The 27959-nt window shown below is 35.7% G+C and overlaps 1 protein-coding gene across 1 annotated transcript; it reads right to left on the bottom strand.

The window, feature by feature from the left end:
• LOC121418254 (nucleolar and spindle-associated protein 1-like) lies at nucleotides 1-22553 on the bottom strand. Its single transcript, XM_041612010.1, is given in 11 exon segments — nucleotides 1-1033; nucleotides 2237-2350; nucleotides 3105-3546; nucleotides 4303-4341; nucleotides 4343-4473; nucleotides 5370-5746; nucleotides 6287-6411; nucleotides 8660-8794; nucleotides 10055-10225; nucleotides 10836-10955; nucleotides 22349-22553. Coding segments are annotated over 11 exon segments (1950 nt in total). The 5' UTR covers nucleotides 22445-22553; the 3' UTR covers nucleotides 1-833.
• Nucleotides 22554-27959: the final 5406 nt, after the last annotated feature.

The following is a 27959-nucleotide window of genomic DNA, read 5'->3' as shown; positions in this document are numbered from 1 at the left end:
TTCATGTTTTAATGAACTTTAGAACAACATTTTGAGGATGAAATATAGTTACCTCCTCTGCCTCATTTACAAAATATTTTATTATTAAAAAAAAATTAATTTTTGAGGACGTGAAAATCAATTAAATATCAAGAGAAAAATTCTGCCTACAGTGATCATTGTGCATACAATGGAAAAGTTATCTCAAAACTATTAAAGGGATATCCAGCCTTGGTCATAAAATGTTGTGTTGGAAAGAAGAAAAAAAAAACAGAATGGTGAAAGTTTGAAAGAAATCGGACAAGCAATAAGTTATGGCTGTTCTAAAATTGATATCCCTAAGACTATGTCGACTTCAAATTGGCAACTGGGTAAGTAAATTATGACAAGAGGCAGGGACATCTTTCCCATTGGCCATATACCTAATTATCAGGGTTTGTTGGTTTCTCCTTTCCCCTGGGGCAGTAATCTAAATATGACCCAGGTAGTATATTGTTTAATGTCCTCATGAATATTGCCATTCACAATATATGAAGTGAGGCTTTCCTCCATCTATGTGTTCAAGGCCAAAGATTGATAAAAAAAAAAACAAAAATTCCAGGGCTACTTTTTGATATCACCAGTCAAAGTTTATTCCATTACATTACAGTTTACATCGGTCTTGTGGGAATTTTGGGGCTCTTTTTTAGTTTTACCGGGCTCTTAAAAAAATCTAGGTGAGAATGGGTATTAAAATAGCCCAGAACCCCCAGTTGTTGGCTTTTTTTGTAATAAGATTTGAGAAACCGTTGGTGAATTTCAGTTCAATATTTACAATCATCATTATAACATCTAAAAATCAGTGGAGGGTAATCCTAGCATCCGGTGATACCCCTGTTAGCCATGAAGCTATCGTTTCTCTTCTGAGTACGATGTTTGATGTTACCCGCCCTCCTCGCATCGCGCCCCTTCAACGGGGGTTTCTTCATCATCGTCTTCGCTGTCGCTACATTGGAGGGAGGAGCCCTGACGTTGGCGCTGTTGATTTTGCTCTCGGCAAACGGTTTCAGCTTTCCTGTATGGCCAAAGGAAGAAAAATAACACATTACTCACCATAATCATAGACATAATGTTATAAGCATTTGGGAATTATACGAAATATGTACATCTGACGCCTATATATGTGGCATCTTCTTAAAGGACAAGTCTACCCCCACAAAAAGTTTATTTGAATAAAATGAGAAAAATCCATCAAGCACACCACTGAAAATTTCATCAAAATCAGATGTAAAATGAGAAAGTTATGACATTTTAAAGTTTTGATTATTTTTCACAAAACAGTGATATGCACAACTGAGTGACAAGCAAATGAAATAGTTGATGATGTCCCTCACTATTTCTTTTGTTTTTTATTGTTTGAATTATACAATACTTCATTTTTTATTGATTTTTACAATCAGGCCAAAAAATTGTAAAATATTTCATGCTGAGATTCCATTAAAAGATACCTGGACTTCCAAGAATATTAGTTCAATTGTGGCAAAAAATACTAATCGGCCTAAAATTCTGTGTTAATAGTGCTAAGGTTAATCAATATCTGCATATTTCAACTTCAAGATATCTTAAATGAAAAATGGTTTGGAGGTATTCATTTTGCTTGTCATATCACTTCTCCATACAATCATACCAAACTTTACAAATAAATATATGACACATCCCTATAATGTACAGCTGTAGTCTTATCAAATGTTCAAGTAAATACATGAACGAATCCTTTCTGCACAAATACATGAAGCTCTCTACAAAATTGGACCACTTCATATAAATTTTTAAAAAAGTGTATTTTACCCCCTAAAAAGTATTTCATAATAAAATGCGTGGCGCACTTGCTCATCACAGCGCTCAAGCTGCATGCAAGCTAAAATGCACACTGCTCTTGCAGATGAATAAAAAAAATATTAAACATGCGTATATCTCACCCTGGTTTTGACAAAATGATTGAAAAAAAACAAGTTATCAGAAATATCATTGATCTAATAATTATATTTGTATAAGTTTTATGAAATAGAGACATATAGAGATGATTTTTCTCAATAAATTACGATTTTGTAAAAAAAAAAGAAAAAAATATTTTTTTTAAACAAAAACATATTTTTTAAAGAAAAACCTACTGCCGTATTTGGGTTGCAAAAACGCACTAAATACGTCAAAAACGTACTGGTTGGCAGGTCTGTTATGACCATTACTATCATTACTATTGATCTGTAAAATATCTTACCTGTGTGGGGTTTGTATGAAAGAGGCTTGGACAGAGATGCTTTGAGGTCAAACATGTTCTTGGGTTTGGTTGCTGATGTGGCCATCGCTGTCTTGCCAAACGGAGTCAAAGCACCTGCAAAAAAGATTATATTACATAATTATATCATTTGTGACAGATTTATATCAGGGATACAAGTGACCACTCATGGAACTAGCTGAAATTCTCCTTAATATTTGTTCAGAAAACGTACACACAACAATGAAATCAGCTAATAAGAAAAAAAGAAACAGCTAAAAAGCTTAACTGTCACACCAATGTAACAATGGGGAGTGTCAAGAAACTTTTTCCTATTCCAAATAAGTGAAAAATCCCAAAGTCAAGTGTAAGTCCTCTGACTAAATTATGCAAATGTGTAGTTGATATTTTGCATTCAATTACTCTAAATTTCATTAAATGCCATGCCCAATGAAAGGGAATCATACTTCCTGAATTCCTTAAAACATTAAACTAAACGAAATCTAAATGGAAAGCAAATGCAAGAAAAAAAAACAGCTCAGATTACTAGTACATGTATCTCTCAAATCATTCAAGTACAATAAACAGGAAATATAATTACGACACTGTGAATACATTTAGTTCATACTTGTAAGATTTATTTTAAATATGCTCCTTGCTGGTAAACTAATTCTATTGTAAGATATCAGACTTCATGAAGTACTCGTGCGATCAATGGCAATCCACTACACGTTATCTTTTCATTTTAGGAGATCATTGTCTATTACTAATCAATTTTAGTTATTGATCAAGTCAGTGGGTGACAGACTACTCTCTCAGAAACCAGCAGCAAATTCAACATTTGAAAAATAATTGAGCATTTGTCCCTTACCACCAACTGATTTCCTGGACGGGGTCTTTGTAGCCCCCAGTGATTTCCTGCTATCTCCTGCATTCAATCCTCCTACTGATTTCCTTGAGGGTGTCTTGGTACCTCCAAAAGACTTCCTCTCATTACCCGGAGTCATCCCTCCAACTGATCTCCTTGACACTGATCCAGGAGTCAGTGCGGATATTGACTTGCGGACACCAGGAGTAGCCTTGCGCTTCTCGACGGCGGGAGCAGCCACGGAACTGGGCAGGGTAACCTTCTTTGGGGTTTTAAGCTTGGAAACCTTGAAGGAGACTGTCTTAGCCGACTTGGGATTGGTGGGCATGCTTGTCTTTGTGGGCTTGGGAGATGCAAAGCTGAAGTTCTTGGGCTTGTTACCTGGCTTAGGGGAGGCAAAGTCAAAGCCTTTTGGTTTCAGGACAGGCTTAGCAACAGCTGGGATCTGTAGCAGGATTAAAATGACAGAAGCAAGATAACTGAAACAACGTAATTGATAAGGAAAAAATCTGGATTTATCTGGAGGCAGAGAACAAGGCAAAGCTATAAATTTGATACAGAACATGTGATATTCAGTCTGTATCCTGTCGCAAGGTACACACATCATTCATCATGTTGCAGTTTATAAATAACAATTGTATATCTTTAAGTTACTTGGACAGAAGAAGGGCAGTGACCAGTCATAATGCACCTCACTTCTTGTCCATTTCCACTCTTCTACATGTTAAAGGAGACAAGATGATGATAACTCATATAATAATAAGAAACTAACCCAAGCCAGTTTCAAGTAAAAAAAAAACAATAAAAGATAAATTGCAAAGTTACACTTGATTGCCGGTCTGCTTCTCACAACAAACAGTAAAGAAATCAATATGTTCCAATTATAATTAATAATATATCCATTGTAAATCTCAAATATCTCTGCAAATCAATTTGCAAATATTTCTTTGTAACACACCCTCAGGGGGTGTTGCAAGAAAACATTTGCGATCAATTGCAAATATTCTGTTGCAATTTTACAACTGACAGATCAATGTTAGCTGTAGCAAATCAGATTAAACTTCTTGTTTCATGGAGCAGATTAGTAATCAATCACTACTTTGCAATTCACTGCAAGATATATGATTGATTTAGGGACCAAAAATTGACTTGCAATTGATCGCAAGTTTCTTGCGACACCAAATTAGTGTGTTTTTCATACCCTGTGCTTCTTGGTGGCAGATAAAGCTTCTGCTCTCTTTTTGTTTCCTCTCTAGGTAGGCATCAATGGATTCCATCTTGTCCAGAGCTCCATGATGAGTCTTGGACCAGTTTTTCTTGCCCGGCGTCTTCTTCGTTGCTTGCACTCTGGTCGGGATACTACTCTTAGATTCTGCGGATGAGATTGATGCATTCAATATAGCTTGGAAGGATTTCTAAAGTTTTCAGAAGTATCACTTTTTCATATTCACAAGCTGGATACAAATAAATATGCATCAAAAATGTAAAAATGTAAAAGCCAAATTGAGGAAGCTATGATATTCATTCACCTTTGCTCTCTAAGTTTTAGCAGTATCAACTCTCAATTAAAGATTATACACTATCAGTCACAATTTAAAGGACTATTACACAATATAAACAGAGAACAACAGCTTCAGGAAACCAAATCTATTGTTCAGTGCTTTTTAGTGTAATAGTGAGAATTGTGACTGGACGTGTACACTGAATGAAATCATGAGTTTGACAATTAAACTATACCAAAATATGAGAGGTTATTCTCCCAAAATAAAATCTCTAGGGACATTAAAAATCTATTTGACTTAGTTGAAATATAAATGAAGAGAAGTAAATAATTCATCTTGTATAATCTGATTATAATAAACTTATTAATATACTCTTTAAAAAATCCGTCTATTTTTGGGAGCGGAGGATCTAGGCAGTTATTACAATACCATGACTCCTTTCAATTCAATATGAACTAATATGCAACATTTATATAGTGTTTAATACCAATATTTCCAAGCGCTGCAAAGTATTACCCCTACTTTAGCACGGCTACCCTGATCGGGTGCACGAGTATTCAAAGAATTTACTACACCTTGGTGGAGAGTGGCAAATATAGATAAATGCCTTGCCAAAGGACACAACTGCTGCAGTGGGATTTGAACTCTGGACCTTGTGGTTCAAAGTCCAGAGACTTATCCACTGAGCCACGACACCTCTACCTTGAATTAACAGAAAACGATTCTTCCAGCAAAATGAAATTCTGATGAATTAATGCACACTTACTGGCAACGTGCATCTGGACCTTCCTATCGATCTCAGCCATGATTTCATCCTTCAGCGAACTGTTGCTCTTGGGTGCTTCGACGGCAACCTTAGCCGGTGACTTATCAAATGTTCCTCTTCGTACCTTCTTAGCTTTGCTCCCTGCTGACCCACTGGCTGATCTCTTCCCCGTTGACCCTCTGGTCTTGGCTTCAGCAGGGGTCTTGATGGTTGCTGGTGTGGTCTTGGGAGTGGCGGTGAGCGGGGTTGTTCTTGATGACCTTTTGTTGGAAGACGGTGCAGGCTTAGGGGTACATGAAGATGGAGTTGTTTGAGCAGGGATGACTGCTGGTTGAGGAGTGTGCGTGGTGCGTCTGATTGCTCTCTTGACTTTCCTGCTATAATTGAAACAAGAATATGAGCGTTCAGACACATGCAAATAATAAATACACTATCAAACAGAAAACACAGGAACATATATGTACCTTTAGTCTGGTACATGTCAAAACAAATATAACAAAATTATATCATCTTATTTGATCTTGAGATTCTTTTTCAGTATTCAAAGTCCATTTTCTCTTTCTCACTGATACAAGTTTCCAAATCAAGTGCACATGGAAATAATTTTCCTGAACAGGCTGAATCTATCCATTCAATCCCAATCAATTCAATTTTATTGTTCACAATGAGAGAATTTGTTTCACTCACATTTCAAAATAACATTTGTTTTACACTGACTTTAGGGAAATTACATAGATATTTCCTCTTTTTTATATTGATTGATTTTCTTTCTCATGATGAAAAACAAAACAGATCAGATACAGGCAAATATTCAATTCTTTAATTATCCGAATATTCCACTGTAAATGGGTTATTTTATACTGATATTCTTTGATAAAGAGAAAGAAAAAAAATAAGACTGAAATCCGTTCCTTTACCTGGAGCCAGAGTTTGGTGGTGTTGGTAATGTTGGTTCACTGACGAGAGGTGTTCTTTGTAGGCTTCTAGATCGTCTCCCTGAGACTGCTGGAGAGGATGTCACTGCTGCTGCTGATGGAGCAACCTTGAAAAGAAAATCATTGCAATGCAACCACAGGTAACTATGACAACAGAAATGTTTGCATTATACATGTTTTGCATTATTTGGTAAAAAAAAACACTTCTTTTGGGATGAATATTTATTCAAATTACGAGTGGCTGACATATTCAAGTTTACCTGTGATTAAGTAAACTTTTAATACTAAACCAAACTTTCTTTTCTATTATACAGAAAGAACAAACTGCTGACTAGATCAAAGTTCAATTTAGCTGGATGATTTTGTTAATAACAAAGTGAAAAAAAACTATATTCTTGTGATATCACACATCTAAATTGTATGCATCATCAGGCCTCTACAAAATTTTTTTCGTCACTTGCCCTGTTGGGCAAGTGATGAAAAAATTTGCTTGCCCGATAGAAAAAACTGCTTGCCCAATTTTTTAAATAATACCTGTTCACTTATTAATGAATTATTAGTAACATTGTTTAATATTGTATGATTTTTAAGTATTTTTTTTCACTATGCTTAGAATCTTGGGTGTGTGTGTGTGTGTGCGCGTGTGTTTGTGTGGGTGTGACTGTGAGTTGAACTTTGATATAAATGAATTCAATATCTAATTTCTACTTCGCCTATTCCAGTACAATAACCTGTACTCGGCCGTGTAATAAAGGCCCACATACCCTAACTTTTCCTGAAGTTCTTTGAAAACGCAGACTTCTACGAAAATTGCATTTCTCTATGGGGGAGTCTAAATTTGGTGAGAATGTATTCATTAATAACTTAAATATACATGACAATGAAGAAATCATCAAACTTTATTGGAAGTTTTGAATAATATACCCGAAATGTAAACTCTGTCTGAAACAGAAAATCACCATCATTGTGGCCTTTACTGAGCGAATTGTCCCCCAGAGCTCTGGCAGAGAGACAGAGCTCAGACTGGCTAGCTAGTATGCGCACGTGTGTGAGCCTCCCGCCGGCCTTGTAAAATAGATGGAGCTTTGTTTGATGATTTATTGTCTGATATTTACCTCATCCCCTCAAAAAGGGAAACAAATGAATTTTAAGTTATAATTAACAAATACGGCAAGTTATTTTGGATGTTAATAAGCCGTTTTGAAAAGCAAAGCCGAATGACATGACAACTCACCAATGCGAAGTTACTAGACTCTGTGATTTATTTCCTGTGTAGTTCTAATTATTTTATCACAGAATTGTGATATCGGAAGGTGGAAAATGTGCATTAGAAATTGCACATGGTGGTAGTCATAATGGACCCCTATACTACATTTAACTGTTTCCCGGCCATTGCGTTGATTTTTTTCATACCTGGTACCACACCGTACCATGTATGGAAATACGTGGTACAGAAAAAATAACGCAATTTCGGAATTTGAAACGGCGCTACTCCTATTTTTTAAGGCTTATTCATGATTTTGAGTGTGGATTTTGGATGATTTGTGGAAAAACGAGGTACGGTACAGAAAAAAAAGACGCAACAACCACTTGCCCGATCGGGCAATTGACTTTGAGAGGTGCTTGCCCGCACGTCATTTTCACTTGCCCCGGGCAATCGGGCAAGCGGGTTTGTCGCGCCCTGCATCATAATATACTTATGTACCAAATGATTGTGATTATGTAATTTTGTCATGCTGCATTAACTCACCAAAACATATCCACTGGTTGAAATATTTCACTTTTAAAGGACAAGTCCACCCCAACAAAAACTTGATTTGAATAAAAAGAGAAAAATTCAACAAGAATAACACTGAAAATTTCATCAAAATCGGATGTAAAATAAGAAAGTTATGACATTTCGAAATTTCGCTTCATTTCACAAAAACAGTTATATGAACGAGCCAGCTACATCCAAATGAGAGAGTCGATGATGTCATTCACTCACTTTTTCTTTTGTTTTTTGTTGTTTGAAATATGAAATATTTTGATTTTCTCGTCATTGTCATGTGAAATGAAGTTTCATTCCTCCCTGAACACGTGGAATTCCATAATTTTAACATTTTGTGCTTCAGGCAAGGAGGTCCCAATCATCAAATTCGTAAAAATTGAAATATTGTATAATTCAAACAATAAAAAACAAAATAGTGAGTGACTGTCTGATTTTTCTCTATTGATTCAAATCAACATTTTTCTGAGGTGGACTTGACCTCTAAAGAAATTACAACAAAAAATAGCAAGCAATAGAACCTCTCTATAGATAACCCCCCCCCAATCTAGACCAGAGCTGCTAGAGTGAATTCAAAGTAACCATACCACTAGGTCCATTTTCTGTTCTAAAACTTCCTCCTTGGTCTGCTTCCCTCGTCTGCCTCTTCCTCTCCCTTTCGACTTTGCTTTCGACTTCTTGGCAACTGGGGATGCCTTCTCATCCTCTGTAACACTCGATGCCTGTGAATTATTTTTAAAAAATATTTGATAAAATATGCTTATTTCAAGACACAAAGCCATATTCAGGGCTCGAATTAATCCAAGGCCATCCAAGGCCATGGCCTTAGATGCCCTCAGAAATGGCCTTGATGCCCTTTCAAATATTTGTAGACTTAAGGCCAAAATAACTGCCCCTTTTTGCTGTGGCCTTGGTGCCCTGCGGTAATCCAGTGCATGTGCCCCATTGAAAAGTGCATTTATTATTGATGCCCTTTTTTTGGTGGCCTTGGATGTCCCATTAAGTGAAAACTGCCTGCCCTTTCCCTTAAGTGCCCTTTTAAAAAATGGCCTTGCCCCTTTAAATTCTTAATTCGAGCCCTGCATATTCATTACCCAAACTATAAGGACAAGTCCACTTCAACATAAAATTGATTTTAATAAAAAGAGAAAAATCCAACAAGACATTTTCGACCGACTAATTGTACATATCATTGTTTTGTGAAAAATAGAAGCCAAATTTTAGAGTGCCATAACTTTCTTATTTCACATCCAATTTTGATGAAATTTTCAGCATTATGCTTGTTTGATTTTTCTCTATTTATTCCAATCAACAATTTTCTGGGGTGGACTTGACCTCTAAGATTGAGCTTCTGTTTATGGCGATCAACTTTTCAAGGAGAAAGTGCATGTAAATAACCTAATTCATCGCTAGATTATATGATGTGGAAGAGGTTCTACCACCCCCCCTCTGTAGTGTAACATACAGTACATTATAAACTGTAAACTGGTTTGGACAAACATTCTGGTACTGTCATTCTTCAAACTGTTTTGACTGTTGATGGGTAACTAGGACAGGTTTATCATTCTTGAATTAATGAGGTATAGCCAAACCAATGGCTAAGATATTCAAAATATTTGGTCAGGAGGGCAAAAATTTGGAGCCCTGCAGGTGGCTTCAAACAGGTTTCAAAATTATAAATCAACATTATAAATCCCTTCTACTTTTCTTAAGACTAGAAATAAATATCAAAACGATTGCTTTCTATTTGAAAAAAAAATCAAGATGTGAATTAGAATGTCTTTAATAGTACAAAAATTTTTTTTTTCTTCTTGCTTCTACACATTCCAAATGATCCTTTTTAACCAAGAGTAGGTCAATTTGGACAAACTTGCACCCTATCAGTCATTAGTCCGTTTATTTCTCCTCTTATGTTCGGATACATTACACAAAAAACACATGGGAGGGGTTTAAAAACTATTCTGTGATTTCATAGTAATTACCTGATTATCTGATTCTGTAGCAGATGATAGTGTATCATTGTCACCACCGGCAATCACATCTTTCTTAAGATCTTTCTCTGGTGATTCCTTGATAGCCTTTCGTCCTCTCCTCTGCTTCCTTCCCCTTCCCCGGCCGCTTTTTGGTTTCTCCTCAGAAGCTTCAACTTCAGACTAAGATATTAAAAAGACATGACAAATTATATCAAGATAAAATAACAGACATTATAACTGGCAAAGTCAGTTTTTATTCAATAATACACAGAGGGAATTTTTGTATTCTTTGGGGAACTTTCATCCCTATTTTTTTTTAGGGGGGGTGGGGGGAATAACCCACTTCTTAATCATGGAATGGCAAAAAAATAAAATAAAAAAAAGGATATAACCATCAATATAGTTTCCAGAAAAAATGTTTTCTAAAGATTCACAAGATACACTGAGAGATCAACTCTACTCATAAAGAATCGATCAATGGAAAATGACTTCTACACATGGTAGGATTTAACCATTTTATTAGAATTTTTTTCAATAATCAATATGGGTAATTTAATAAAATAATTATCGGTAACCTTTTTGTACATCCCACCTCAATTTTTCTCAAGTTTTACTTCACTTCATAAACTGATCAAGTCATGGTTATTTGACGACATTACAGACTGTCATGAGGACCAGAAAATTTCATGTAGGTCCGTCCCACATATGTGGTTGGACGTACATATTTCATGGAATTATCCATATGATTTACAATCTTCAATGTTTTTTTTATATAATATAACACAGTTACCTGGTCTTCAGTGGATGAGGCTGAGGATTTACATGTAGTGTCTTCTTCAGATGACACTTTATTGCTTGCTTCTAAGTTTGAGTCTACCACTGCTGCCAGGGCCTTGATCAAGCCATCAGTCTGGATATCAACAAAATGAGGAAAGCTTCAATGCTGACAATCAGCGATAACAACACTTCAAAGTTCAAGAGACAAAATTTATCAATCCAAAGAGTTCTGGTAAGAAATCCATATGCACGGCCCCCTACTAAAATTGAAAATAAAAACATGGAGAAGGTTCAGAATAATATATCTAGCACTAATATGGAACATATATGATGGGAGATTGGAAATACATACAAAATTGGAAATACATTGTCATATTTTGAGCAGGATCTAGCGCGTTTAATTGTCCATAGACATCGGTTTATCTAGTCAGTAAAGGGTCTGACTAGTCAAACTTTCAGTTGATAAGATTTCGTTAAAATACCCCTTCCGCTTCCGGTATCAGCGCTTCTTGCTAGCATAGCGGGAAAGGTCTTGACTGTAGATAAAACAAGGCGAGTTGACTCTTGAGTCCCAACTAAGGTAAGCAACATAAAAAAATGATAGAAAAATATGAAATGAAGAACCAGAAGTCTCAACAATCTTTTGTTATTTTTGGTTGGGGTGCATATGGAACTCTTTCCAGAGTTCTGATTTGATCTTTATTTTTCACAAAGTTGTTGTAGGTTGCAGTGTTATTTTTCAATCTAACAAGTAACATTGGTTTTAAGTTTCAACAATTTGAGTTCAGTTCTAACATGAATTTCTTAATTTACAAACTCTTTCAGTTGATAATGTTCCTTATAGTTATATTATGAGTAGATGTACCAAATATCTCATAAAATTTGAAATATAGAATTTCCTTGGTAAAAACCTCGGGCAGTCATTTTCAGATGGAAAAAAAATGCCCACCATGTCTGCGCACCCATTCACTTTCCACATGATTTGGGGATTTTGATGAGAAAGGTTGCATTTTGAGACCGTCACATGAAATGACAAAAATTATTTTTTGGAGCGTTGTGGCCCAGTGGGCAGTGGATAAGTCTTCCGACTTTGAAACAGAGGGTCGTGGGTTCGAATCCCAGCCATGGCGTAATTTCGTTCAGCAAGAAATTTATCCACATTGTGCTGCACTCGACCCAGGTGAGGTGAATGGGTACCTGGCAGGATTAATTCCTTGAATGCATGAGCGCTGAGAGGCAGCTCGAGCTAAAGCCGGGGTAATAATAATAACAACGCGCCTCGGAATAGAATATTTCTAGATAGATGGCGCTATATAAATGCCTATTATTATTATTATTTTCCACCATTTTCAAAAATGATTTTGAGTCGGATTTACAATGAATATCTGTCTATGTGTTGCATGTGTAAAGTTTGTGTTTGTTGCGCATTTTTACTATAATCGTGCAGATACACGTATGCACAGACAAGGGGGACTGCGCAGACTTGGGGGAACTTACCATACAATTACAAAATTAAAAGTAACATTGTACAAGTTTGTTGTAACATAAAGTAACAAGCTATTAAGTTAAGTAGGTGTTGTTCAATAATATCAACTGAAATTAAAAAGAAATCATGTCTCTACACTACAGTCAAATCCGGCTACGTACTTTTGTTAAATTGTAATGTTAGGCAGTAGAGGTGCACGGCCAATATTGGAGACCCGGGGGGGCCACTTACATTGACGAGTGGATACCATGCGCGACCAAAAAAACACGTAAAAAGGATGTCCTTTTCACGATAGGGCACGTTACGTACGTAACGTGAAAAGGGTGTCAAAAACACAAAAATAATGAAAAAAGGGTATCTATTTCGCTAGGAAAATTACGTGTTTAGGGTCGAATTTGCGGGGATGATAAAACAAAATTAAAATGTTTTATAAAGGATGTCCTTTTTGCCCCAACACTACGTGTTAAGAGTCCTATTTGCGCGAGGTGTAGAAGGTGGGGTCGTACTAAACCAAATAAGGTAAAGCCGACAACCAAAGGACCCGTAACAATAAAACATTCCTGTACTTGTTTAGGGGTTCATTTCAGGGAATATTTTCCAAGAGTATCGATTTGTTTCCAATACTTGTTAAGGGTAGGGTTTCACACGCCAATACTTGTTAAGGGGTGCATTTTCAGAATATGGAAATTACGTGTTTAGGGTGCTTTTCGATACCCCATGGTCGCGCATGGTATCCACTCGTGAATGGAAGTGGCCCCCCCGGGATTGGAGACTGTCTCCCATGAGAGAGATTATCTCCAATATCGGAGACTTTTATACAGAATTTTGGGTATCCAATTTCAGAGGAATCAGGGACAACTCGGACCACGGGACATCTCGGACCGCGGGCTGAGTTGTCCCACCCAAAACGAGATTTTTTTCTCACAAATTTGCGTCTATTTTTCCGTCATTTCGAAATTTCTTGTAAAGATTTTCTAGAGATATGGTCTGATGGTAATGTTCTTCACTTTCTATTACTTTTTTTCGCTGAAATAAAAAAAAGTGTAATTTTAGGCGTTTTTCGACAGCTCGCGATTCCCATAGGCGAGCGTGTATTAACTGTGTCGGTGCTCGGCTCGGCCCCGCTCAATAACTGACTTGATTTTGTGATCATTTCTCCTCAAAGTACCACTTTTATCGCAGAAGATGGACTTTGTTGTATTCCATTACCTCCATTTTCTCATCACAAGGATAAAATTTGGTGTATCTGCACGATTTTGATCAAGTTTTTCACCTTTTTCTCTCTGGTCGCAAGAAGCGAACAACCGATGAACGGTCCGCTGCTCTTCATAGTAATTCTCCGTAGCTCGGCCGCCTAAACTGGGGGGGGGGGGTGGGATTCAGACCGAATCCACAATGGAAGTGGGCGTGCACAGCAAAGAGCTGAGCTTGACTGAGTGAGAGTGAACTCGAGTTTGAAGCTTGGCAGTGTCGTATAGGCTCTGCCTTTTTTTGTAAATATATATTTTTTCAATTTTTTCTATATTGATTTTCCCTGGTTTCGAGCTCTAAGATTGTAATGATATAATTATGCTTCAATTTCTTTGACTGAGTGTGACTATGGTGTGGATGTTTGAGTTGCTCAAAAATATTTTTACGTGGGTGGGGGCTCGGGGCGATTTCACTCTTGCCCCCGAAATGCGAAAAAAATATATTCGGGGTGTAGCTGTGTGGGCATGCCGGGCTGAGGCTAGCCATCAATAATTTTTTTTTTGTGAGAGAGAGAGGGGGGGGCTTAATTTTTCACTTTAAATTGATCATTTTTAGGCCTTTTTTTCCATTTTATTTTTAATATTGAATTTCCGTGGTGTAGAGTTGAGTTTTAAGTTGCAATAATCAATATGCTTTAATTTCTTTGACTTTGAATGTGACTGTGGTGTGGATGTTTGAGTCGAACAAAAATACTTTTACGTGGGTGGGGGCTCGGGGCGATTTCACTCTTGCCCCCGAAATGCGAAAAAAATATATTCGGGGTGTAGCTGTGTGGGCATGCCGGGCTGAGGCTAGCCATCAATAATTTTTTTTTTTTTTTGAGGGGGGGGCTTAATTTTTCACTTTAAATTGATCATTTTTAGGCCTTTTTTTTTCCATTTTATTTTTAATATTGAATTTCCGTGGTGTAGAGTTGAGTTTTAAGTTGCAATAATCAATATGCTTTAATTTCTTTGACTTTGAATGTGACTGTGGTGTGGATGTTTGAGTCGAACAAAAAATACTTTTACGTGGGTGGGGGCTCGGGGCGATTTCACTCCTGCCCCCTAAATGCGAAAAATATTCGGGATGTAGCTGTGTGGGCATGCCGGGCTGAGGGTAGCCCTCAATAAAAAATTGTTGTTTTTTTTGGGGGGGGCTTAATTTTTCACTTTAAATTTATTATTTTTAGGCCTATTTTTTGTACATTCTATTTTTCATATTGAGTTTCCCTGGTGTAGAGAGTTGAGTTTTAAGATTTGACAAAAATTTGACAAACATTTAAAAAAAAGTTTTCGCCCAAATGTAGGGTAATTTTTAACCCCAAAACAATTGACAAGAAAAAAAAGGGGGTTTTCAATAATAAAAGGTCATTTAGTCCTAAACACATGTATCATTTCAATTGTGAATGATTCATTATTTTGTTCTCCATGAAGAAAAATAGTAGGGTGGACATTTGGTATTGTGTCCCCCTATTTTTGGTAGGGGGACACGTCCCCCCCCGATTTCCTCCCATAATCATCCATCACATCCTCGTCCTTCTCACCATCTCATGCACCCCTCTTATCAAGAGTCATCATCATCATCTCTCTTATCATCACCATCTCTCACCTCCTCGTCCCTCTCATCAAGGCCCACCCCTCGTTATCGCCGGTATGCTATCATCGCCATCCCTTTTACCCTATATCCAAAACTCTGCTCTCTACACAAAGGAAACTCAATATAAAAATTAAAAATGAAATTGGCATGCCCACACAGATACACCTAGAACATTTTCACATTTCGGGGGCAGGAGTGAAAATGCTCGGAGCCCCATCCACGTATTTTTTGTTCGGCTCAAACATCCACACCACAGTCACACTCAAAATCAAAGAAACTGAAGCATATTAATTATTGCAACTTAAAACTCAACTCTCTACACCAGGGAAACTCAATATGAAAAATAAAATGTACAAAAAATAGGCCTAAAAATAATAAATTTAAAGTGAAAAATTAAGCCCCCCCCCAAAAAAAAAACAAAAACATTTTTTTATTGAGGGCTACCCTCAGCCCGGCATGCCCACACAGCTACATCCCGAATATTTTTCGCATTTAGGGGGCAGGAGTGATATCGCCCCGAGCCCCCACTATTTTTCGCATTTAGGGGGCAGGAGTGAAATCGCCCCGAGCCCCCACCTACGTAAAAGTATTTTTTGTTCGACTCAAACATCCACACCACAGTCACATTCAAAGTCAAAGAAATTAAAGCATATTGATTATTGCAACTTAAAACTCAACTCTACACCACGGAAATTCAATATTAAAAATAAAATGGAAAAAAAGGCCTAAAAATGATCAATTTAAAGTGAAAAATTAAGCCCCCCCCCCTCTCTCTCTCAGAAAAAAAAAATTATTGATGGCTAGCCTCAGCCCGGCATGCCCACACAGCTACACCCCGAATATATTTTTTTCGCATTTCGGGGGCAAGAGTGAAATCGCCCCGAGCCCCCACCCACGTAAAAATATTTTTGAGCAACTCAAACATCCACACCATAGTCACACTCAGTCAAAGAAATTGAAGCATAATTATATCATTACAATCTTAGAGCTCGAAACCAGGGAAAATCAATAGAGAAAAAATTGAAAAAATATATATTTACAAAAAAAGGCAGAGCCTATACGACACTGCCAAGCTTCAAACTCGAGTTCACTCTCACTCAGTCAAGCTCAGCTCTTTGCATGCTGTGCACGCCCACTTCCATTGTGGATTCGGTCTGAATCCCACCCCCCCCCCCCCCCCGTTTAGGCGGCCGAGCTACGGAGAATTACGATGAAGAGCAGCGGACCGTTCATCGGTTGTTCGCTTCTTGCGACCAGAGAGAAAAAGGTGAAAAACTTGATCAAAATCGTGCAGATACACCAAATTTTATCCTTGTGATGAGAAAATGGAGGTAATGGAATACAACAAAGTCCATCTTCTGCGATAAAAGTGGTACTTTGAGGAGAAATGATCACAAAATCAAGTCAGTTATTGAGCGGGGCCGAGCCGAGCACCGACACAGTTAATACACGCTCGCCTATGGGAATCGCGAGCTGTCGAAAAACGCCTAAAATTACACTTTTTTTTTATTTCAGCGAAAAAAAAGTAATAGAAAGTGAAGAACATTACCATCAGACCATATCTCTAGAAAATCTTTACAAGAAATTTCGAAATGACGGAAAAATAGACGCAAACTTGTGGAAAAAAAATCTCGTACTGGGTGGGACAACTCGGCCCGCGGTCCGAGATGTCCCGTGGTCCGAGTTGTCCCGTCCCCTTTCAGAGACAGCCTCCAGTTTGGGAGACCAATTTCTTTGTTTACATTTGCTTAAAAAGGATTACCAGCAGCGTTCTCGCTAGGATTTTTCTTACCCGTGTCGCAAACCCGCCGATTCGGTGGTGGCCGATTTTACACGTGATGTTTTGATAATCACATGTGCTTTGATGATTTGATCCCAGTAAAGTCAAGTTTCATTGCCAATCCGCGAAGTTCACTGTAATATTGTTCTAATCAATACCTAAGTTGATATCGGCAAAATGTTGAAATGTTAAGTTGCTGTTTATCTAAAAATGTATGGGTCTTTTTGTCTGGAAATGTTTTAAAGTGTTTTGAGCTGTATTGACTTAAAATATATTTGAAATACCTGTCGTTATGGACTCCCGTTCTCCGAGAAGAAATATAAATCACGCATCTATCAGGACATGTTTTAACATTGTTTTGAGGTGCTTGAGTTGAAATATATTTGATATGCCTTTCGTTACGGACTCCCGTTCTCCAAGAGTAAATATAAATCACGCATTTTTCTGACAACCGCGGGAAAGAAAAATAAAAGAAAATAGAAGTCACAAATATCTCAGATTAATGAACGATCTATCAGGACATGTTTTAACATTGTTTTGAGGTGTTTGAGTTGAAATATATTTGATATGCCTTTCGTTACGGACTCCCGTTCTCCAAGAGTAAATATAAATCACGCATTTTTCTGACAACCGCGGGAAAGAAAAATAAAAGAAAATAGAAGTCACAAATATCTCAGATTAATGAACGATCTATTAGGAATTTTTAAAAATTGTTTTGAGGTCCTAACGAGTTAAAATATATTTTATATACCATTCGCTATGAACGCTCTAAGAATAAAAATCACACATTTATTCTGACAACAGCGGAATTGAAAATAAAAGAACAGAATTAAGTCACAAACATCTAAGTTTAATGAACGATCTATCGGGACATGTTTGAACATTTTTTTGAGGTGCTAATGAATTAAAATATATTTGATATATCTTTCAGTACGGACTCCCGTTCTCCGAGAGGAAAAATAAATCACGCATCTATCAGAACATTTTTTAACATTGTTTTGAGGTGTTTGAGATGCCTTTCGTTATATATGGACTCCCGTTCTCCCAAAATAAATATAAATCACGCATTTTTCTGACAACCGCGGGGAAAAAAATAAGACAAATTAGAAGTCACAAACATCTCAGATTAATGAACGATCGATTAGGTATGTTGTAAAATTGTTTTGAGGTCCTAACGAGTTAAAATATATTTCATATACCTTTCGTTTTGAACTCTCAGAAATAAAATTCACACATTTATTCTGACAACAGCGGAAATGAAAATGAAAGAATAGAAGTCACAAACATCTAAGATTAATGAACGATCTATCTCAGGACATGTTTTAACATTGTTTTAAGGTGTTGGTGAATCAAAATGTATTTGATATATCTTTCAGTACGGACTCCCGTTCCCCGAAAGGAAATATAAATCACGCATCTATCAGGACATGTTTTAACATTGTTTTGAGGTGTTTGAGTTAAAATATATTTCATATGCCTTTTGTTATGTACTCCCGTTTTCCAAAAATAAATATAAATCACGCATTTTTCTGACAACCGCGGGAAAGAAAATAAAACAAAATAGAAGTCACAAAAATCTCAGATTAATGAACGATCGATTAGGTATGTTTTAAAATTGTTTTGATGTCCTTACGAGTTACATGTAAGATATACATGTATGTTATATACCTTTCGTTTTGAACTCTCTAAGAAATAAAAATCACACATGTATATGACAACAGCGGAATTAAAATAAAAGAACAGAAGTCACAAACATCTAAGATTAATGTACGATCTATCAGGACATGTTTTAAGGTGTTGATGAATTAAAATATATCTGATATACCTTTCGGTATGGACTCCCGTTCTCCGAGAAGAAATATAAAACACGCAATTTTCTGACAACAGCGGGAAAGAAAATAAGACAAGATAGAAGTCACAAACATCTCAACGATCGATTAGGTATGTTTTAAAATTGTTTTGAGGTCCTAACGAGTTTAAATATATTTTATATACCTTTCGCTTTGAACTCTCTCAGAAAAAAAATTCACACATTTATTCTGACAACAGCGGAAATGAAAATAAAAGAACAGAAGTCACAAACATCTAAGATTAATGAACGATCTATCTCAGGACATGTTTTAACATTGTTTTAAGGTGTTAATGATTTAAAATATATTTGATATACATTTCGTTACAGACTCCCGTTCTCCGAGAAGAAATATAAAGCACGCAATTTTCTGACAACAGCGGAAATGAAAATAAAAGAACAAAAGTCACAAACATTTTAGATTAATGAACGATCTATCAGGACATGTTTTAAAATTGTTTTGATGTGTTGATGAATTAAAATATATTTAATATACCTTTCGGTACGGACTCCCGTTCTCCAAAAATAAATATAAATCACGCATTTTTCTGACAACCGCGGGAAAGAAAATAAAACGAAATAGAAGGCACAAAAATCTCAGATTCATGAACGATCCATTAGGAATGTTTTAAAAATTTTTGAGGTCCTAACGAGTTAAAATATATTTTATATACCTTTAGGCTTTTGCTATGAACTCTTTAAGAAATAAAAAAAAAATGAAGCTACAGCCAAAGCAAGTGATACCTCCTTCGTCATATAAGGTACATTGCGTAATACCTTGGGTGAAGCAGCTGGGCTACATGTAGATCTGTCATCAGGACACTCGACAACAAGATAATCTGCCAAGATTTGCTGAACCATTAAATCAGGTAAACATGAGATGAAAATCGTTTCTCTTGGGTATCATTTGGGCAGCCACTGAGGTCATTTTAAAACATGAGCCATGAGAGCGATTGCTTTGGGTGGTGACGGACATTTCATTGATTTTTTTTCAATCAGCGACTATACAAATAAAAAAAATTATACAAATTCTAATAACTTTTAAAGTCTTTGATGGATTTTCGTAAAACTTTCATCAATGCTTATCCTTCTGTTTAAGTTCTGCTATGTTTACAATAAACTTTTTGTCAGGGTGAACTCCCGCTTTAATGTTTGGTCACTTGAAAATGACACCTACGTATCACGAACGTGTGTTTTCAGTAAGTTAATTTTCAGTTGGGAAATATTGGAAATATACAAAATCACTTATTCATTTTTACCATGCTTTATTTTTTTTCAGGTTGAGACTTCGAAAATGAGTTGACCATTTTCATCATTTTGCAATTCCAATTCCCTTTAGAGAGATGTTGCAAAGTCTTAGGCATATTTCTGATCTGTACGATGCAGGATCTAGGGGCGGAGTTGGCATGACATATCGATTAAAAATACCTAAACATCGATCTCACGCCACCCCCCCCCCCCCTAGAACATCAATCAATAGAACTGTACACACATGTGAAAAACAATACAAGAAATTATAGTCTGTTTTAGATGAAAGAATGAAAAATAAATGGTGAATCCAGCAATTAGCTGTCATACAAATAACATTAACATCTCGCTCCCGGGATCTCGCTTTTTTCCTTTCACAAAATCCACATGTATATCGCAAACCGTTTTAATATTCATTCACATTTTCTAATATCAAGAATTAATTTCTTGATGTCAAGTATTAATTTCTTGATATTAAGGATTCATTTCTGATTTCGAGGGTCAATGTATTGCAAGAAATCATTCTGATTTTCAATCAGAAATTCTTGATATCAAGAAATTAATTCTTGATATCAAGATCTTCATTTTCATTTCTGATTTTGTGCATGCATCAATATATTGCAAGAAATCATTCTGATTTTCATTCACATAAATTAATTATTGATATCAAGAAATTAATTCTTGATATCAAGGTCTTCATTTTCAATTTCATTTCTGATTTCGTGCATCAATATATTGCAAGAAATAATTCTGATTTTTATTCAGAAATGAATTCTTGATATCAAGAAATGAATTCTTGATATCAAGAAATGAATTCTTGATATCAAGAAAATCATTCTGATATTTATTCAGGAATCAATTCTTGATATCAAGAATTCATTTTCATTTCTGATTTCGAGCGTCAATGTATTGCAAAAAATCAATCTGATTTTTTTAAAGAAATGAATTCTTGATATCCAGAAATTATTTTTTTATATCAAGAAATGAATTCTTGATATCACAAGAAATGAATCTTTGATATCAAGAATTCATTTCTGAATTCGATCGTCAATTTATTGCAAAAATATCATTCTGATTATTAATCAGTAATGAATTCTTGATATCAAGTTAGAAATTAATTCTTGATATAAAAATAAATGTTTTTTGGTATCAAGAATTAATTTCTTGATATCAAGAAATCGTTTTATGATATCAAGAAATGAGTTCTTGATATCAAGAAATGAATTCAAGAAATTAATTCTTGATATCAATAAATCTAATTATTTTTTATATCAGAAAATGTTAAAATAGCTTGCCATACGCACGTCGCTGATTACAGTTCATACATCCAAGAATTTCAACAATTATTTCGTTGTTACATGACAGCAGAAATTGAGAATGAACGTTAAGAATATATTTTAAAATCAAAATTTCTTGAAAGTTATCAGAATACGGTATCATGTAAAAATGAAAAGTTACGTCGCATCGCGGACAATTCAGTTCCAAACATTGCGTGCAGGTCCGGCTCTGGCTCAGCTAGCTACCCGCGCCAGCGGGCTGGCAAAGCTAGCGTGGCTGGGTGGCTGGCTAGCCGGCTGGAAGTGGAAATGCGCCAGTGTCTATGCATGGATATTATCCGATCAAGTGATAAGATCGTAGTTTGTCTGTTGCCGAAATGATTCTGAAACATTCTATATTTTTGAGGATTGATGATGAATGATGCAACAATTATTTTCGATGATTTTCCCTCACTTTTTATAATTTTTTTTTTGCCCGTGTCGCTCACTTTTTGCGCGTGACGCACCAGGAGCTTGTGGAATTTGCGTGTGTCGCATGCGACGCGTGTGTTCTACACTGGCGAGAACGTTGATTACTCCGCAGTACCTTGGCCTGGCAGCAGAAAAAAAATGTGATAAGCAGATTCCTCATGAAATATTACCCCTTTTCACCATCTACTTTTGTTTTTAGAAGGTCAGGAATTTTTGTTGTCATCCACACACAAAACAAATTGGCTTCTGACCTCAGTGGGACAAAAGTTTGGGTGGAAAAATCATGCTTTTGTTTCTTTTTTGTTCTTTTGAATTGTAAAGCAAGTCTCCAATATAATATGGGAGCTGGGAGATTGTCTCCCTTATTATTGGAGTCTCCCATATTGGCCGTGCGCCTCTACCGTTAGGTGCGCAGACATGGGACGATGGGGCCCCCTTCATACTTCGCGCTCGCGTCACGAAAACGCACGGGCCGCGGCCTCGCCTCTCAACCCCTCATTCTCAATCTCATCCATCGACCCTCTGACGTGAATAGAAGTAGATGGGACTAGGCAATTATTTAAACGTGTAATTGCGTTTAACATACCTTCATATTAGCTTTGATGCCATGCTGTTTTGCCAATTTTTGTAACTCCGACCGCTTCATCCCTGCTAACACTTCTAATTCATATAAGTTCGACATTTTCAAAACAAAATTTCGCGCTAATATCCACTCGTTCTTGCAAAATCATGCGGCCACATTAGCGTGTGAACGTAATTCGTAAACACAGCTCAGCTTGGTGTTCAAAAGTGAACGCTCGAAATGAAGGAAGCCGGTGATTGGTCAAAAAAATAGAAGGGCCTTTATTGTGATTGGTCAATGGGCCGATGTCTCAGCTCAACCAACACGTCGTCCCTGGTTTGTTCAATGCTCAGCATCGTAAATACCGTTTGCCACACCTTTAGTTTAGAGCCCCCGAGAGACATAACATAATGTAGGCCTACATATATAGTGTGCCCCCCTTTGTAAAAATCTTTTTGCTTGTCTAATTTTTCGTGGACGAAATGACCTATTTTCGGTAAATTTTTTAATTCATTTTTTTTTTGGGGGGGGGGGGCAATTGTACCCCTGGATCCGTCCCTAATTGTAGGGACTATTAAAAAGCAAAATAATATAAATCATACAAAGTATTTTTCCTCATTCAGCAGGACCTGTTTCATAATTAAATGTATTTAATTAGGGCCTATATATATATATAAATTGCTGTATTTTGTAAGAAATATAAAATTAAAAAAATTCTGAGAAAATGGAGGGATCCACTAAAAAGCAGAGCTGTATTAGTCTGCAGGCACTGACCCTGATTGGAACTTTGATCAACAAGTGTGCCTCCACGCAAAGACTAGCACATACAAAACTTGCTGTTCCAATACGGAGAGCCTTCAGTACACAAGGCAAGAGTAGGCTGCACATTCAGACCCTGATTTCGAGTGAAGGGTTTGCCCAGCAGACTAGAGCTGTATTGTGTGGACCCCTCTAAATACATGAAATATGAATATATCATGCAGCATTTGAAAACTTCAAAATAAAAGTAAATTATCAATCCGGGTATAGGCCTTCATGAAATCAAATACGAGGCTTTTCACAATCACTTTTTCCCTTTTCTTTTACCGGTATCCTTCACAAACAGCAGCCATATCAACTTTCTCCTTCCCTGTCTGATCTCTTTAAAACTTCATCGTTCTGTTTTTCTTCTTTTTTTATTCACTCGGATGTTGGCCAAATTTCCCTCAATTCATTCTGATTTTCATATATATTGCAAAGGAACTTTAGTTTGTTAACTATTTGTTTCGAAGTCCACCCATTAAGGAGTTCAGCAGTGCTTAATTTCTTGGAACTAAAATTTTCATTTGACCTATTCAGAAAAAATATCACAGTTCACCTTTATATTACTTGGTCATGACTTTTTGTGGGGGGCAAGCGCCCCCACAAGGGCCCCCGGCCCATCTATACACCACTTGTTAAAATGACTGAATGTATATCTTTTTTCATAGAAGTATTTAAAAAATGTGTGATGATATATTCAAATAATGTTAAAGCAAAATAATTTGCAACTTTCTAAGAAAAAAGCAGTATTATATATAAAGGCTATATAGTTACATGGTCATTCCAAATTCATCATCATCCGCGATAGTACAGTCCGCCAGGTTGTGTATCAGTGTTTAATAATTTTTAATGTTAGAATAATGATAAACCTAAAAAAAATTGCAAAATGTTTATTCTTAATGAATCTGTCCGTTCCCATAATACTCACATGCCATTACCAAAAGGATTCATCTCAGTCATTACTCAACTCTTTTAGGCACAACAGTCCCCGTATTTGGAACATTTTCCCGAGCCGTGACAATTTCATATCATGCACTACTCATCATCTTTTAAGATTTTATTGAAGAGACAGCTAGTCTCTTACTATTCCACTTAACTCTTACTTATTTTAATATATATGTATGTTTTTCGGGGAGTATGTGTTTGTGTGTGTGTGTATCTGTCTTGTAATGTAACATGTACAACCACGTGTGTTTTTTTTTCTATTTTGGGGGACTATGTCCAACATTTACTTCATTTTAGTCTCCAATTTCATCATCAGATTACATCTTGATTGATACATGTTACTTGTATATGTAATTCATGACTTTATGAATGAAATATAAAATTGAATTGAAGTTGAACAACACAATGTACAAACTTTCAATTCATTATTTTGGGAGACTATGTCCAACAATTTTTTTAAATTCATTTCAGTCTCCAATTTCATCATCAGATTACATCTGATGATGAACCAAATAAAAAAAAATCAAAGGAGGGAGAAAAACATAAATGAAGGTTGGTGAAAACTCACCAAAGATGGGAATGGCAAACTCTTTGGTGAGTTTTCACCAACCTTCATTTATGTTTTTCTCCCTCCTTTGTTTTGGCTTCTTTAAAGGTCAAGTCCATCCCAGAAAAATGCTGATTTGACAGAAAATCAAACTAGCATAACACTGAAAATTTCATCAAAATCGGATGTAAAATAAGTTATGACAGTTTAAAGTTTTATTTTTCACAAAACATCTTGGTGACATCACTGACATGCAAATGAGACAATCGATGATGTCCCTTACTCACTATTTATGTTATTTGTTTAAATAATATAATATTACAATTTTACAGATTTGACAATAAGGACCGACTTGAATGAACCATATTGTATTTAACAATGCTTACTCCACATGTTCAGGGGGAATAAATCATTGTTTCACTTGAAAACTAGAATATGTAATGTTTCATACAATAAAATACAAAAGAAATAGTGAGTGGATGACGTCATCAGTCTCCTAATTTGCATGCCAATCAGGATGTGCATATAACTGTTTTATGAAATTAAGCAAAACATTAAAAGGTCATAACTTTCTTATTTTACATCCGATTTTGATGAAATTTTCAGTGTTGTTTGTTGGATTTTTCTCTTTTTATTCAAATCAATTTTCTGTTGGGGTGGACTTGTCCTTTACACCAACTTCATATGGGGATATCTGCATTAATATTATTGTTTTCCTTTCAATGTTACCATTCATATTACTAAAATTTGATCATATTGCATCAGGGGAAGATCCAGGATTTTCTAAAGGGGTGGGGGGCAATTTTTCGGATGAAAATTTTGACAAGCAAAAAAAAGTTTTCAACCACAAATTAAGGATATTTTGTACCCCCCCAAATTTGACAACCTTCCAAAAAATTTTTTTTTAAATAAAAAGTAAAAAAAAAGGTCTTCAATTTCAAAAGAGGGGGCACACCTCTGTTTTAATGGCATTTTTACATTTTTTCATTAAACTTGCTTCTCAAAGGGGGGGGGGGCGCGTTCTGGCTGTGCCCCCCCCCTGGATCCGCCAGTGTACTGCATGTATGTTTAATTGCTGATATTTAAATTTTGGAAAAGTGCCTTAAAACATTTTTAAGAATAGATCTATACATATCCATCAAACTGATTGACTATGATTACACAGTATACTATAAATTTCTGATTTAGAAACCATTTATTTTAATAGCCATGATACTTTAGGTATGAAATGTATTTACAAACACAAAACAATATATTTCCTGCAATATCACATTATTTTTTCATATCATACATGACTACATGTAATTGAAAAACACACAAAAAAATATTGTATCACTGTTTCATAAATAAAACTAGTATAAAGTATTATCAGTTAAAAACAAATGGTAATATTGTGGCCATAAAGCAATTCTAAGTCAAGACAACTGATATGTATTGGATGATAGTTTCAAACAAAATGGCTCAGATTTGCTCTCTTAAAACAATTCTTATAGATTATTTTTCAAACTGTAATTCTCACCATCTTAACAATTCAAAAAGTATTTGCAAGAAATATAATGAAAAATTGCAAAACAGCCCCCCCCCCCCAAAAAGCCCCACCCCTTAAGAAAGAATGATACAATTTTCAAATATAGTCTCATTTGTGAATTTTAGATTGGTATTGTAAACCAATAACTCACATTACATAAGCTCTTCAAATGCCTTTTAAATCTTAAAGTGATAAAAAAATAATACCTTAAACTTATGCAATTCTATAATAATATATGAATTTATAGAGCGCAGAATCTATTTACTGAAGTATATCTTCTATGACATTGATTTCTTGGTTTTCCCTATTACAAAATGTTTGCACAATATATCTTACACAATATATAGACCTTTGTTCTTTACAGATGAAAATAATTGAGACACAAAAAAGTGATCTCGAAATTTGTACACCTTTTTTGGAATGGATACAGTGTGAAAAACCTACAAAACTTGCTCTTTATTTCTAAAGATCAAATTGATACTAACAATTATGATTTGAATAACTCAAGAAAAAATTAATTTCATTAAAAATCTAATGTAAAAAAGAACAAATAGATTTTCGCAAACAGTTATCTGCACAACATGGATAATTTGCAAATAATGGAACATCAATCACTATTCATTTTTAAAGGGGAATCCAACCCAAATAAAAACTTGTTCTTAGGGGAATAAGAAAAATCAGACAAGTTGATAGGTGAAAGTTTGAATACTATCTGACAAATAATAAGAAAGTTATGATTTTTTTTAAGTTGTGAATATTGGTAATCCCTAGATCCATGGAGACTGCAAATTGGCCACATATGTGATGTCACAGTGATGTAAGGCAAGGACTACTCTTCCATGTACTCCAATACATAAAATGGCTAATATGTCATTTTTTCAAATGTTTTACTTCAAATTTTATTTTTCTTTCATGAGGACATAAAACAATATACTACCAGGGTTATATTTAGATTACTGCCCCAGGGGAATGGGCATTTAGGAGAAAACCACAAATCCCTGATAATTAAGTACATGGCCTATGGGAAAGTTGTCCTTGCCTCTTGTCATAATTTACTTACCCAGTTGCCAATTTGAAATCTACACAATCATAGGGATTTCAATTTTAAAGCAGCCATAACTTTCTTATTGCTGGTCCGATTTCTTTCAAACTTTCACCATTCTGTTTTATCTATTTTTCTCCTTTCCAAAACTACATTTTATGACCAAGGCTGGATTCCCCTTTAAAGCTTGTGTATAGTTTTGGTAAATCCACCAAAATGCACCTATCACTATTCCAATTCATTGCTAGCTAATATGAATGGATATGCCCTATAACAGTTATGATGTGGAGGATATGAAATGAAAATGGAAATTTAACTTGATCGGGTCACCCGATCAAATTAAAATATGTGTGTTTTTTTCTTTCAATTAAATCCTATTCCAAATCATGGAATGGGCTGAAACTTTCAAGATATGTTCTTTGTCTGTAACTTTTGGATATCTAATCACTAAATTTATAAGATAAGTGCTTGAATGCCCATTTTTTAAATTTAAAACAAGCATCGCCGAGAGAGGGCGCTATATATCCAAGATTTGAATATTTGAAATTTTCTCAGAGAAGTGCAGTTGGAAAAATATCTAACGGTCTCTACGCTTCAGTAAGACTGTCATATTAGATGATATTTGATTATCAATCACATTATTGACCCTTTACCAAAGCTATACACAGGCTTTAATATCATGTTATTCCATCCTACAACAGACTTCACATTAGCTTGAACATGCGGAATCACCATTATTGTAAATTATCAGATAATTCATTCACAAGCTTCC

This window comes from Lytechinus variegatus, chromosome 7, assembly GCF_018143015.1.
Source record: "Lytechinus variegatus isolate NC3 chromosome 7, Lvar_3.0, whole genome shotgun sequence".
NCBI lineage: Eukaryota > Metazoa > Echinodermata > Echinoidea > Temnopleuroida > Toxopneustidae > Lytechinus > Lytechinus variegatus.
Note: the sequence above shows the minus strand (reverse complement) of the source record. Positions and strands in the feature narration are given on the sequence as shown.